Consider the following 13,878-nt stretch of genomic DNA (forward strand, 5'->3'; position numbering starts at 1 on the left):
CTTAAATACTGAGAACAAACTGAGGGTTGATGGGGGGTGGGGGAGAGGGGAAAGTGGGTGATGGGCATTGAGGAGGGCACTTGTTGGGATGAGCACTGGGTGTTGTATGGGACCCAATTTGACAATAAATTATATTTTTAAAAATATAAATAAGTACAAGAAAAGAAAGATAAATAAATAAAACTGGTTAGGCCAAATGAACTATATTCATGCTACTCTCCCACAGCAGTGTCATCTCACTTGGTAAGAAAAACTGGCACCCAACATGCTTTTTCAATATTGTGGGAATCATATTCTCGTTAATTACACTAGAATTTTAGCTGGTGATTATTATGCTGGCTTTTACTTTTGAAAAGTTATTGCTATATGTCAAAATATTTTTTACATCTGTTAACAGTATTGACCAAAGTCCCAAAAGTGGAGTGTTAGTACCAGTGTGAAAAAGAGCACTCTCATATCAGTAACTTTGGAATAGAAGTTTCATGTGATAGGAAACATTGTGTCCACATTACTATGGTTTTTTTCATGCTTAGAAGCAAAAATACACCCCATTGATTATATATTTACATACTCCAAGAATGCATCAATCCTGTTTAACATTTATTCCTACAAAGAATTTAATCTCAAAATATTTGAGATTTTTAAAAATTTTTATATATGAGAAAGAGTGGGGAAGGGGCTGAGAGAGAGGGAGACAGGGCATCCGAAACAGGCTCTGTGCTGACAGCAGACTTGAACTCACAAACAGTGAGATCTTGACCTGAGCTGGTCGGACCCTTACTGACTGAGCCACTCAGGCGCCCCTGAGGTTTTAATCTTAAAGACCACTAGAAACATACTCTCAAAAAATTGCAACAGCTTTGAACCTGGTGTAAAGGAACAGATAGGATTTATGAAATGATAAAATAGTGAGGTGAAAACTGGACAAAAATTTTAAAGCACCAAGTCAGAAACTTAAACAAATTCTTCAATATAAAGAGAGGCTATCAGAATGAGTGATTCAAGGAGGCAGCAGAAAAAATTTGCCATACCATATTCTCTATATCACCATGGAGATAAATACTGCTCTAACTTCATTATTTGGACAAATGAGGATTGACAAATGCCTAAATGCTTTTAGTAAAGCAACTTTGCTTAAGGGATTATTAATGTCAATAAGGTGACAATTTTGAAGCGTGTGGTGGTAATAAAGCTAACATATCTTTGTTAATGTAATGATTGTTATTATTGCCAACAGATAAAGAATAGGCTATTGACCTAAATGAAGTTAAGTCAAAGAAAGACTCAATACCATATGATTTCACTTATATGTGGAATCTAAGAAACAAATGAATAAAGAAAGAAAAAAAAAAACAGACTCTTAAATACAGAGAATTGGTGGTTGCTGGAGAGGAGGTGGGTAAGGGGATGAGCAAAATAGATAAAGAGCTACAAGAGGTACACACTTCCAGTTATAAAATAAGTAAATCATGAAGAGAAAAAGTACAGCATAGGAATATACTCAATAATATTCTAATAACAACGTATGAAGACAGATGGTGACTACACTTACCACGGTACGCAATGCATAATGTATAGAATTGTCAAATCAACATGTTATGTACTTGAAACTAATAACACTATATGCCAATTACACTAAAAAAAAAAATAGAGCATTAACTAATGCTTTAGATTTCTGAAAACAGTTTACATTACAGAAAGAATTTTTAAGTTCCTTAAAGGAATAGACCATGTTCGATATGACTCATTCTGCTGACTGAATAGTTCACACACAGTAAGAAATACATAGCTACTAAGGTGACTTCTCTGACATAACTCATTACTACTTAAGAGTCTTTATAGCCATGTGACTTTCTAAATGCTCTTTTCCTAGCAATATATAAAAGGAAAGAATAAGGTCAACGATTGCCTTCTGGCTAAGGGATTAGAGAAAAAGTACTCTGGAGAAACTCCATGTGAGCCATTTCCTTAATTCTCCAACTACTAACCAGGAAAACATCACAGGTCCTCTCCTCCTCTCTCTCTCTCTATTTTCAGGTACAAATTTAGTATTTTTAGAACCCGTAAGCATAAAAATGATAGTAAACAATATTAATCAAATGGATGAACAGAGTAGGCCAGAAAGATTCATCTTTTTTCTCCGTGGTTTAAGTGGAATCTCCCTTTTAAAATTCTTTACTATAATGCATACTTAAGTTCTGAACATTAGAGATATCTGAAAATGTTACCAATATTAACAATAGAAATAATTTTAAAGGTAATTATCTTTATGTAGTGGAGCTAGAAATAATTTTTGTTTCTTCTTTACATTTTTAAATTTTTGACAGGAATAGGTACTTTTATAATCAGTAAAAAAAGTTACTGTAACTGTAAGGAAAACATAATACTTGCTCATTCACATTTACATTTTCCATGGGCAATTTGTATCCAAAATGATTTCTGCCACCTAAAATATTCACAGAAAGTATGTAATCATGCAAAATAAATTTTGTTAATAACCGAAACAAAATATATACGTATACGTATATGTATGTATGTATGTGTGTGTGTGTATATATATACATATATATACATATATATGTGTATATATATATGTATATATATATATATGCTATGAAAAACTTTCAATATGAATTCTAAAGGTAAATATTAAAGACTTGGCCTAATTTACATGAACTGAAATTTCATTAAAGTAAAACTTAGAAGAGAACTCAGTGATTCATTAAAAAGGAATAGCATCCCAATCACAGGGATCCCAGAAGATGAAGAGAGAGAAAAAGGGGTAGAAGGTTTATGTGAGCAAATCATAGCAGAAAACTTTCCTAACCTGGGGAAACAGACATCAAAATCTAGGAAGCACAGAGAACTCCCATTAGATTCAATAAAAACTGACCATCAACAAGACATATCATAGTCAAATTCACAAAACAGACAGACAAGTAAAGAATCATGAAAGTGGCAAGGGAAAAAAAGTCCTTAACCTACAGGGGAAGACAGATCTATCACAGCAGACCTATCCACAGAAAGGAGTGGCAGGATATATTGTGCTGAATTAGAAAAATATGCAGCCAAGAATTCTTTATCCAGCAAGGCTATCATTCAAAATAGAAGGAGAGAGGGGCGCCTGGGTGGCTCAGTCGGTTAGGCCTCCGACTTCGGCTCAGGTCATGATCTTGCAGTCCGTGAGTTCGAGCCCTGCGTCGGGCTCTGTGCTGACCACTCAGAGCCTGGAGCCTGTTTCGGATTCTGTGTCTCCCTCTCTCTCTGGCCCTCCTTCATTCATGCTCTGTCTCTCTCTCTGTCTCAGAAATAAATAAATGTTAAAAAAAAAAAATTAAAAACAAAAACAAAAACAAAAACAAAATAGAAGGAGAGATAAAGAGTTTCCCAGACAAACAAAAACTAAAGGAGTTCCTGACCACCAAACCAGCCCTACAAGAAATTTTAAGGGGGGACTCCCTGAGGGTAGAAAAGGTGAAACAGAACAAAACCAAAAGCAACAAAGACTAGAAAGGACCAGAGAACATCACCAGAAACTCCCAACTACATAGGCAACACAATGGCAATAAATGCGTATCTTTCAGTACTCACTCTAAATGTCAATGGACTAAATGCTCCAATCAAAAGACTTAGGGCAACAGAATGGAGGAGAAAACAAGATCCATCTATATGCTATTTACAAGAGACCCATTTAGACCTAAAGACACCATCAGATTGAAAGTAAAGGGATAGAGAACCATCTATCATGCTAATGGTTGCCAAAAGAAAGCCAGAGTAGCCATACTTCTATGAGACAATCTAGATTTTAAAATAAATTCTGTGGGGTGCCTGGCTGGCTCAGTCGGTTGAGCGTCCGACTTCGGTTCAGGTCATGATCTCACGGATTGTGAGTTCAAGCCCCACGTCAGGCTTTGTGCTGACAGCTCAGAGCCTGGGGCCTGCTTCGGATTCTGTGTCTCCCTCTCTCTCTGCTCCTCCCACGCTCACACTCTGTCTCTCTCACCTTCAAAAATAAATAAACATTAAAAACAAAATTTGAAAAAATTAAAAAAATAAAATAAAAACTGTAACAAGAGATGAAGGGTATTTTATCATAATTAAGGGGTCTATCCCCCAAGATGACCTAGCAATTGTAAACATTTATGTCCCCAACTGGAAGCACACAAATACATAAATCAATTAATCACAAACATAAAGAAACTCCTTGACAATAATACCGTAACAGTAGGGAACTTCAACATCCCACTTACAGTGGACAAGATCATCTAAGCAGAGCATCGAGAAGGAAACAACGGCTTTGAAGGACACACTGGACCGGATGGTCTTAACAGATATATTCAGAACATTTCATCCTAAAGCAGTAGAATACACATTCTTCTCAAGTGCACATGGATCATTCTCCAGATTAGATCACACACTGGGACACAAATCAGCCCTCAACTAGTACAAAAAGATCGATATCATACCGTGCATATTTTCAATGTTTATTTATTACTGAGATAGAGACAGAGCACGAGTGGGGGAGGGGCAGAGAGAGAGAGGGGGGACACAGAATCCGAAGCAGGCTCCAGGCTCTGAGCTGTCAGCACACAGCCCGACGCAGGGCTCGAACTCACAGACCGGGAGATCATGACCCGAGCTGAAGCCAGACGCTCAACCGACTGAGCCACCCAGGCACCCCAAGTGTTCATACTGTGCATATTTTCAGACCACAACGCTATGAAACTCGAAATCAACTACAAGAAAAAGTTTGGAAAGACAACAAATACTTGGACACTAAAGAACATCCTACTGAAGAATGAATGGGTTAACCAAGAAGTTAAAGAGGAAATAAAAAAGTATATGGAAGCCAATGAAAATGATAATACCACAGCCCAAAGCTCTGAGACACAGCAAAGGTGGTCACAAGAAGGAAGTATATAGCAATCCAACCCTTCCTAAATAAGAAGAAAGGTCTCAGATACACAACCTAACCTTATACCTTAAAGAGCTAGAAAAAGAACAGCAAATAAAACCCCAAACCAGCAGAAGACGGGAAATAATAAAGATTAGAGCAGACATCAATGCTATCTAAATCAAAAAAATAGAACAAATCAATGAAACAGGAGCTGGTTCTTTGAAAGAATTAACAAAATTGATAACCCCCCCCCCCCCAGCCAGTTTGATCAAAAAGAAAAAGGAAAGGACCCAAATAAATAAAATCAAGAATAAAAGAGGAGAGATCACAACCAACACTGCAGAAATACAAACAATAGTAAGAGAATATTATGAGCAAGTATATGCCAATAAAATGGGCAATCTGGAAGAAATGGACAAATTCCTAGAAACATATAAACTACCAAAACCAAAACAGGAAGAAATAGAAAATTTGAACAGACCCATAACCCATTAAGAAATAGAATTAGTAATCAAAAATTTCCCAAAAAAACAAGAATTCAAAGCCAGATGGCTTTCCAGGGGAATCCTACCAAACATTTAAAGAAGAGTTTAACACCTATTCTCTTAAGCTGTTCCAAAAAATAGAAATGGAAGGAAAACTTCCAAACTCTTTCTATGAAGCTAGCATTACCTTGATTCCAAAACCAGAAAAAGACCCACTAAAAAGGAGAACTACACACCAATTTCCCTGATGAACATGTATGCAAAATCCTTGACAAGATACTAGCTAATGGGATCCAACAATACATTAAAAAAATTATTCACCACAACCAAGTGGGATGCAACCAACCTGGGATGCAGGGCTGGTTCAATATCCACAAAACAATCAATGTGATATATCACATCAATAAAAGAAAGGACAAGAACCACATGATCCTCTCAACAGATGCAGAGAAACCATCTGACAAAATACAGCATCCTTTCTTGATAAAAACCCTCAAGAAAGTAGGGATGGAAGGATCATACCTCGAGATCATAAAAGCCATATATGAAAGACCCACCATTAATATCATCCTCAATGGGGAAAAAATGAGAGCTTCCCCCCCTAAGATCAGGAACACGACAGGGATGTCCACTCTTGCAACTGTTATTCAACATAGTATTGGGAAGTGCTCACCTCAGCAATCAGACAACAAAAAGGAATAAAAGGCATCCAAATAGGCAAAAAGGAAGTCAAACTTTCACTCTTCACAGACGACATGATACTCTATATGGGAAACCCAAAAGATTCCACCAAAAAACTGCTAGAACTGATCCATGAATTCAGCAAAGTCACAGAATATAAAATCAACGTACAGAAATTGGTTGCATTTCTATACACCAATAATGAAGAAGCAGAAAGAGAAATCAAGGAATCGATCCCTTTACAATTGCACCAAAAACTATAAAATTTCTACGGATAAACCTAACCAAAGGGGTGAAAAATCTATACATTGAAAACTATAGAAAGCTTATGAAAGAAACTGAAGACACACACAAAAAAAGAAAAATATTCCATGCTCCTGGATAGGAAGAACAAATATTATTAAAATATCAACATTACCCAAAGCAATCTGTATATTCGATGCTATCCCTATCAAAGTAACACCAGCATTCTTCACAGAGCCAGAACAAACAATCCAAAAATTTGTATGGAACCACAAAAGACCCTGAATACCCAAAGCAATCCTGAAAAAGAAAACCAAAGCTGCAGGCATCACAATCCCGGACTTCAAGACGTATTACAAAGCTGTAATCATCAAGACAGTATGGTACTGGCACAAAAACAGACACTTAGATCAATGGAACAGAATAGAGAACCCAAAATGGACCCACAAACGTATGGCCAACTAATCTTTGACAAAGCAAGAAAGAATATTCAATGAAATAAAGACAGTCTCTTCAGCAAGTGGTGTTGGGAAAATTGGACAGCGACATGCAGAAAAACGAACCTGGACCCCTTTCTTACACCATACACAAAAATAAACTCAAAATGGATGAAAGACCTAAATGTAAGACAGGAAGCCATCAAAATCCTAGAGTAGAAAGCAGGCAAAAACCTTTCTGACATCAGCTGTAGCAACTTCTTACTTAACACATCTCCAGAGGCAAGGGAAACAAAAGCAAAAATGAACTATTGGGACCTCATCAAGATAAACAGTTTCTGCACAGCAAAGGAAACAATCAACAAAAGTAAAAGGCAACGGATGCAATGGGAAAGGTATTTGCAAATGACGTATCAGATAAAGGGTTAGTATCCAAAATCTATAAAGAACTTATGAAACTCAACACCCAAAAAAACAAATAATCTCGTGAAGAAATGGGCAAGAGACATGAATAGACACTTTTCCAAAGAAGCCATCCAGATGGCTAACAGATACATAAAAAAAATGCTCAACATCACTCATCATCAGGGAAATACAAATCAAAACCACAATGAGATACAACCTCACACCAGTCAGAATGGCTAAAATTGACAACACACAATTCTGGGGCGCCTGGGTGGCTCAGTTGGTTGAGCTTCCGACTTTGGCTCAGGTCATGATCCCACGGTTTGTGAGTTCGAGCCCCATGTTGGTCTCTGTGCTGACAGCTCAGAGCCTGGAGCCTGCTTCCCATTCTGTGTCTCCCTCTCTCTCTGACCCTCCCCCCGTTCATGCTCTGTCTCTGTCTCAAAAATAAATAAACATTAAAAAAAATTAAAAAAAAAAAAAAAAACACAGGAGGGGCACCTGGGTGGCTCAGTTGGTTAAGCATCCAACTTTGACTCAGGTCATGATCTCACAGTCCATAGGTTGGAGTTTCCTGTCGGGCTCTGTGCTAACAGCTCAGAGCCTGGAGCCTGCTTCTGTCTCTCTCTCTCTCTCTCTCTCTCTGTCTCTCTCTCTCTCTCTCTCTCTGCCCCTCTCCCACTCACACTCTGTCTCTCTCAAAAATAAATAAACATTAAAAACTTTTTTAGAAATAATAAAATAAAATAAATTAACAACACAAGAAACACCAGATGTTGGCAAGGATGCAGAGGAAGAGGATCTCTTTTGCACTGCTGGTGGGAATGCAAACTGGTGCAGCCACTCTGGAAAACAGTATGAATATTCCTCAAAAAGCTAAAAATAGAACTACCCTATGACCCAGCAATTGCACTACTATTTATCTAAGGGATACAAGTGTGCTGTTTTGAAAGCGCACATGCACCCCAATGTTTATAGCAGCACCATCGACAATAGCCAAAGTATGGAAAGAGCCCAAAAGTCCATCAACAGATGAGTGGATAGAGAAGATGTGGCATGTATATATACAATGGAGCATTACTTGGCAATCAAAAAGAACGGAATCTTGCCATTTGCAACAACATGGATAGAACTAGAGGGTATTATGCTAAGTGAAATTAGTCAGAGAAAGACAAATATCGTATGACTTCATTCATATGTGGAATTTAAGATACAAAACAGATGAACATAAGGGAAGGGAAATCAAAAATAATATAAAAACAGGGAGGGGGACAAAACATAAGAGACTCTTAAATATAAATATCAAACTGAGGGTTGCTGGAGGGGTTGAGGGTGGAGGCATGACTGAATGGGTAAGCGGCATTGAGGGAGACACTTGTTGGGATGAGCACTGGGTATTATACATAGGGGATGAAACACTGCAATCTACTCCGGAAATCATTATTGCACTATATGCTAACTAACTTGGATGTAAATTAAAAAATAAAAGATGAAATAGAACAAAACAAAATAAAACTTCTAAATTCCAGCAGATTGAGCAACATGTAAATTTTTAGTTTTGTGAATGTGGGCCTGAATGTGATGTGAACATCGCTGCTTAATGAAACCCTGATTATACTTCTTTCTCTGTAGTACAAACTTTAACTTCAAATGTTTCGAGCTGTCATTTCTACACAGCTCCCCAAAGCTCCTACTGCAGGCAGAGAAGTCCCTACCTACTCTGTCTTCCCCTGTGGCTTTCTTCAACAGCACTTACATTCTGACTTCATGACTTGACCTTTTAAGTCCCAGAAACCACAGAGAAAACTAAAGAGATAGTTATTTGATTTTGTTTTACTAATTAATGGAATTGTAAACAACATTCTTTGCTGACAGAGTATGCAAATTCGTATACATAGTTAAATTGTCTCAAAGGAATTATTTTGCCAGAAGATCACCTAAAAAGTGTTAGGTAGTAGTGTAAGATAAGAAAAATTCTTTCTTTTCTTTTTAAAAATTCCTACCTCGGGGCGCCTGGGTGGCGCAGTCGGTTAAGCGTCCGACTTCAGCCAGGTCACGATCTCGCGGTCCGTGAGTTCGAGCCCCGCGTCGGGCTCTGGGCTGATGGCTCAGAGCCTGGAGCCTGTTTCCAATTCTGTGTCTCCCTCTCTCTCTGCCCCTCCCCCGTTCATGCTCTGTCTCTCTCTGTCCCCAAAATAAATAAACATTGAAAAAAAAAAAATTTAAAAAAAAAAATAAATAAAAAAATAAAAATTCCTACCTCATCAAATCCAGCAGCTTGCAAATCTTGAAGCATTTGTGGATTAACTTCTGAAGTACTCCGACTTGTTTCATTTGCAAACGGTTGTAGAGAGTTTCGAATTTCCAGTAAGGCTTTATGATGGGTCCCAAATTTGGGTGGATTTCTAACTTGTCGAGGATCTTCAGTTGACATTTTACTTATGTTATGCTCAGCTTTAGCAGCATCTGATGGTTTGGATAAATTCCTAAGGGATTCCCGAATTTCTTGCAACATTTGCCGGCTACTGCCAGAGTAGTTACTGGCAGGAAAGGTCTTAGGCCTCATTTGTCTATATCCTTCTGGCTTTTCACTCCTCTTCATGAAAACATCTATATTTATAACCCACACGAAGGACTTCTTTAAGAGCTACTTGATAGATCCAGAGCTTTCTCTTGAGCAAAACTGAAAAAGATCCTTAGCAGAAGTCGCCAGGAATGATGAAATTCTTTACAATTGAAATAATTAACCCTATAAAAGAAAAATAAATAAAAGGTATAAAATGATTAATAAAGCAGTACCATGTATTTGGGGAGAAAACACTGATTTAGTAGTTAGAGACCTGTGTTATAATTCTGGCTCCATTAAGGATGGATGCAACAAGTTAGTTAACCTTTGTGCCTATTTCTTAATCTATAAAATCACCTCAAGTACTGGTTGTGGTGATAAAATGTAATTTTAAGAGTGCTTAGCTGGGGTGCCTGGCTGGCTCAGTTGGAAGAGCATGTGACTGTTGATCTCAGGGTCACTGAATTTGAGCCCCACGTTTGGTGTAGAGAGTACTTAAATAAATTAAAAACTTAAAAAAAAAAGTGTGCTTAGTAAGCATATAAAGTATACACAAATGGGGCATCTCGGTGGCTCAGTCAATTAAGTGGCCACCTTCAGCTCATGATCTCATGATTCACGAGTTCGAGCCCCACATTGGGCTCTATGCTGATAGCTCAGAGCCTGGAGCCTGCTTTTTGGATTCTGTGTCTCCGTCTCTCACTGCCCCTCTCCCGCTCATGCTCTGCCTCAGTCTCTCTCTCTCTCTCAAAAATCAACATTAAAAAAAGTATATACAGATATAAGGGATTACTAAGAGAATAATACAATGGACAACCTCTCATCAATTTCACCTTGCAGCTATGATTCTAGATTTTACAAATTAGACTTCAAGTATAAGATTTCTTTAGAAGAAAGGGTACTATTGTTGCTTTAAAAGTTTTTAAGCCAGTAGTCCAAAAGATACCTTTACACTTCAAAAACAGATACTTAGGTGTATTTCCCAAACTGTGGACTGGGACTCTAGAGACAGTAAGATTATTAGTGCTGGATGGGGGAAAGGACCTCCATGGACAATTTGTCTTATTCCTCACTTAAGGATGAATGTCTTCTAAAACACACTGGAAGAACAGTCATCTAAAGTCTACTTAAATGTCCTCACTGACAGGGAAATCACTAATGCAAAAAAGCCATTCCACTTGTGACCTGCATCAAGTGTTAGAGATATTTTCTTTTGTGGAACATCATGAAATCCCACTCAGCGCATACTAGAGCCTGTAATGGGCTGGTGGTGCTAAACACCTCTGCCCACATCCTTACTTAACCATCATCCTAACACCCTGTGAAGCAGCAGGTTTACCATCTTTACTTTGTATATGAGGAAACTGAGGTTCAGAGAGTTTGGCTAAAACAGTTTGTAAGTGGTACCACTGGGATGTGAAACATTGCTGATTATCACATATTAGGAGCCTATTTCTATTCTTATATATTTTTAAGTAATCTCTACACCCAAAATGGGGCTCGAATTTACAATCCCAAGATCAAGAGTCACATGCTACACCAAGCCAGCTGGGTACCCCATTTCCATTCTTATAAATGTAATCACCATTCACGTTACACAAAAAGCTCTACAGACAGATACAGACACATCCTTCTAGTCATTTAGGGCTCAACCCTATGTCACCTTTTCACCCACCCTTTCTCTGGTAACCTAATTATCCTATTTTCTTAATAGTACTTATTACTATCTAAAATTATTTTACTTGTTTAGTTGTTAATTGTTTATCTCCTGAGAATAGAAGACCTTATTTGCCTCATAACCAGTCTGTTCACCACTGATAATCAGAGCCTGCCTGACACACAGCGAGTGACATACAATGAATGTATACATTGACAAATGAGCAATAAACATGTGTCTTCTAAACATCCCCAATTCCTTTAAATGTTCTCTAATTCTAGCCATGTTCTTCTGGATATACTCTAGCTTGTCAAAATCCCAGAGGTGAGAAGAGTAATGGAAAAGCAAAAAAAATTATTCAAGCACCTGTTCTGTTAATTTTGGCAACATGAACTCATGCATTTACTTCTCTCAAAAACTGTCTCCTGAGGCATAAAATGGTTGGAGTAACATGGTTTAAGTTAAGGCTTGAATAAGGATTAGGAAAAATGCAATACAACTAAAGGAACACAAGTGTTCGAAGATGAAGCGTGTTCCTTGCAACACCATCTATAACGGCAAAACATGCTATCAATCCCGATGCTCATCAGCAACTGCTGGAGCAAGTCACAGCACATCGATATGTGACGGGGTACCTGGTAAAAAGAATGATGCAATTCTATCTAAATGTACTGACAAGAACAGACACCCATAATATATTCTTAAGCAAAAAGGGCAAGTTTCAAAACTATACATAAAACAAAGCCATTTTAAAATTAGATTATGGGGGTGCCTGGGCGGCTTGATCGATTAAGCTTCTGACTTTAGCTCCGGTCATGATCTCATGGTTTATGAGTTGGAGCCCTGCATTGGGCTCTGCACTGACAGTGTGGAGTCTGCTTCAGATTCTCCGTCTCCCTCTCTCCCCGCACTCCCTCTCCCAAAAATAAATAAATACACATTAAAAAAAATCAACTTTAGGGGCACCTCGGTGGCTCAGTCGGTTAAGTGTCGGACTTCGACTCAGGTCATGATCTCACAGTCCGTGGGTTCAAGCCCCATGTCGGGCTCTGTGCTGACAACTCAGAGCTGCAGTCTGCTTTGGATTCTGATTCTGTGTCTTCCGCTCTCTCTGCCTTTTCCCCACTCGTGCTCGCTCGCTCTCGCTCTCTCTCTCATAAATAAATAAGCGTTAAAAAATAAAAATAAAATAAAATCAAAAAATAAGACGATGATAGTTGTATTGCTCTGTAAATATACAACCACTGAATTGTATACTTTAAATGAGTAAATTTTATGGTATATAAATTATATCTTAGAGCTGTTAAACACTTTATTTTTAAAAATTACACTTATGTATATTCATTATATATGCCCATGCACGAATGTTTGCAGCAGGCCTGAAAAAGGATGAAGTCCTGAAGTAGACCATCAAAGCACAGTTTCCTGATGACTTCACCTCAACAATCAGTACTTTTGTGATACAGTTCTTAATTAGTTATGATCGATCCAATTCTACTTGACAAGCAGCCCACATTTCTCCATTTTGTAAAAACAAAACCTGTCATTTTGTTGCTAAAAATTACACATATTCTGTCTACAACATAACCCAATCTACTGATAATTACTTCATAAATGAAAGACTGACACATCTTGTGCTCTTATGAAGAAAGCTGGTCCCTAATGTGTACTTTTTTTTCCTAAGCATTCCCAAAATATTAATAGCTTACTAATGAAATTTTTCTAGGTTTCACATTTAGCTCACCAGTCTAAAATCTGCAGAATTCCCCTTTTCACCCTTTCTAAAAGCGAACGTATTTTCCACTCCTAGTTCCGGAACCCATCATTTCTCCACAATCAAGGATTAACAATGGCAGTTGTGCAGGGGCGCCTGGGTGGCTCAGTCAGTTAAGCGTCTGACTTCGGCTCAGGTCGTGATCTCACGGATTGTGAGTTCAAGCCCCACGTTGGGCTCTGTGCTGACAGCTCCAGAGCCTGGAGCCTGCTTCAGATTCTGTGTCTCCCTCTCTGTTCCTCTCTCGCTTGCGTGCTGTCTTTCTCAAAAATAAATAAAGATTTTTTGGGGCGCCTGGGTGGCGCAGTCGGTTAAGCGTCCGACTTCAGCCAGGTCACGATCTCACGGTCCCTGAGTTCGAGCCCCGCGTCGGGCTCTGGGCTGATGGCTCAGAGCCTGGAGCCTGTTTCTGTGTCTCCCTCTCTCTCTGCCCCTCCCCCGTTCATGCTCTGTCTCTTTCTGTCCCAAAAATAAATAAAACGTTGAAAAAAGAAAGAAAGAAAGAAAGATTTTTTAAAACTTCAAAAAAAACCAATAGCAGTTGTGCAATGTCATGTGTCACTTCGCTCAATAATTGGGTTACATTTCATTCATAGCATCTAAGCATTCAATACCTCACTTATTTTGGGTTTCAACTCTTTCCAAAATCATTCTCCTTGATAAAGAAAAAAACAAAAACAAAAAACAAAAAACCCAAAAAACAAAAACAACCATAATTTGCTCCTGTCAATAT

At 38.2% G+C, this 13,878-nt stretch overlaps 1 protein-coding gene across 2 annotated transcripts in view; it reads right to left on the reverse strand.

Moving 5' to 3' along the window:
- LATS1 (large tumor suppressor kinase 1) overlaps positions 1–9,893 on the reverse strand; it is a 32,895-nt gene extending 23,002 nt beyond the window's left edge. For both annotated transcript variants that reach the window (XR_006299079.1, XM_043592588.1), the window contains exon 1: positions 9,409–9,893. Coding sequence is in view for 1 of the 2 variants with exons in the window: in XM_043592588.1 (XP_043448523.1) it covers positions 9,409–9,750 (342 nt within the window). In the remaining variant the exon portion in view is untranslated. The remainder of the gene's footprint in view (positions 1–9,408) is intronic.
- Positions 9,894–13,878: the final 3,985 nt, after the last annotated feature.

This window comes from Prionailurus bengalensis, chromosome B2 (assembly GCF_016509475.1).
Source record: "Prionailurus bengalensis isolate Pbe53 chromosome B2, Fcat_Pben_1.1_paternal_pri, whole genome shotgun sequence".
In the NCBI taxonomy this organism is placed as follows: Eukaryota; Metazoa; Chordata; class Mammalia; order Carnivora; family Felidae; genus Prionailurus; species Prionailurus bengalensis.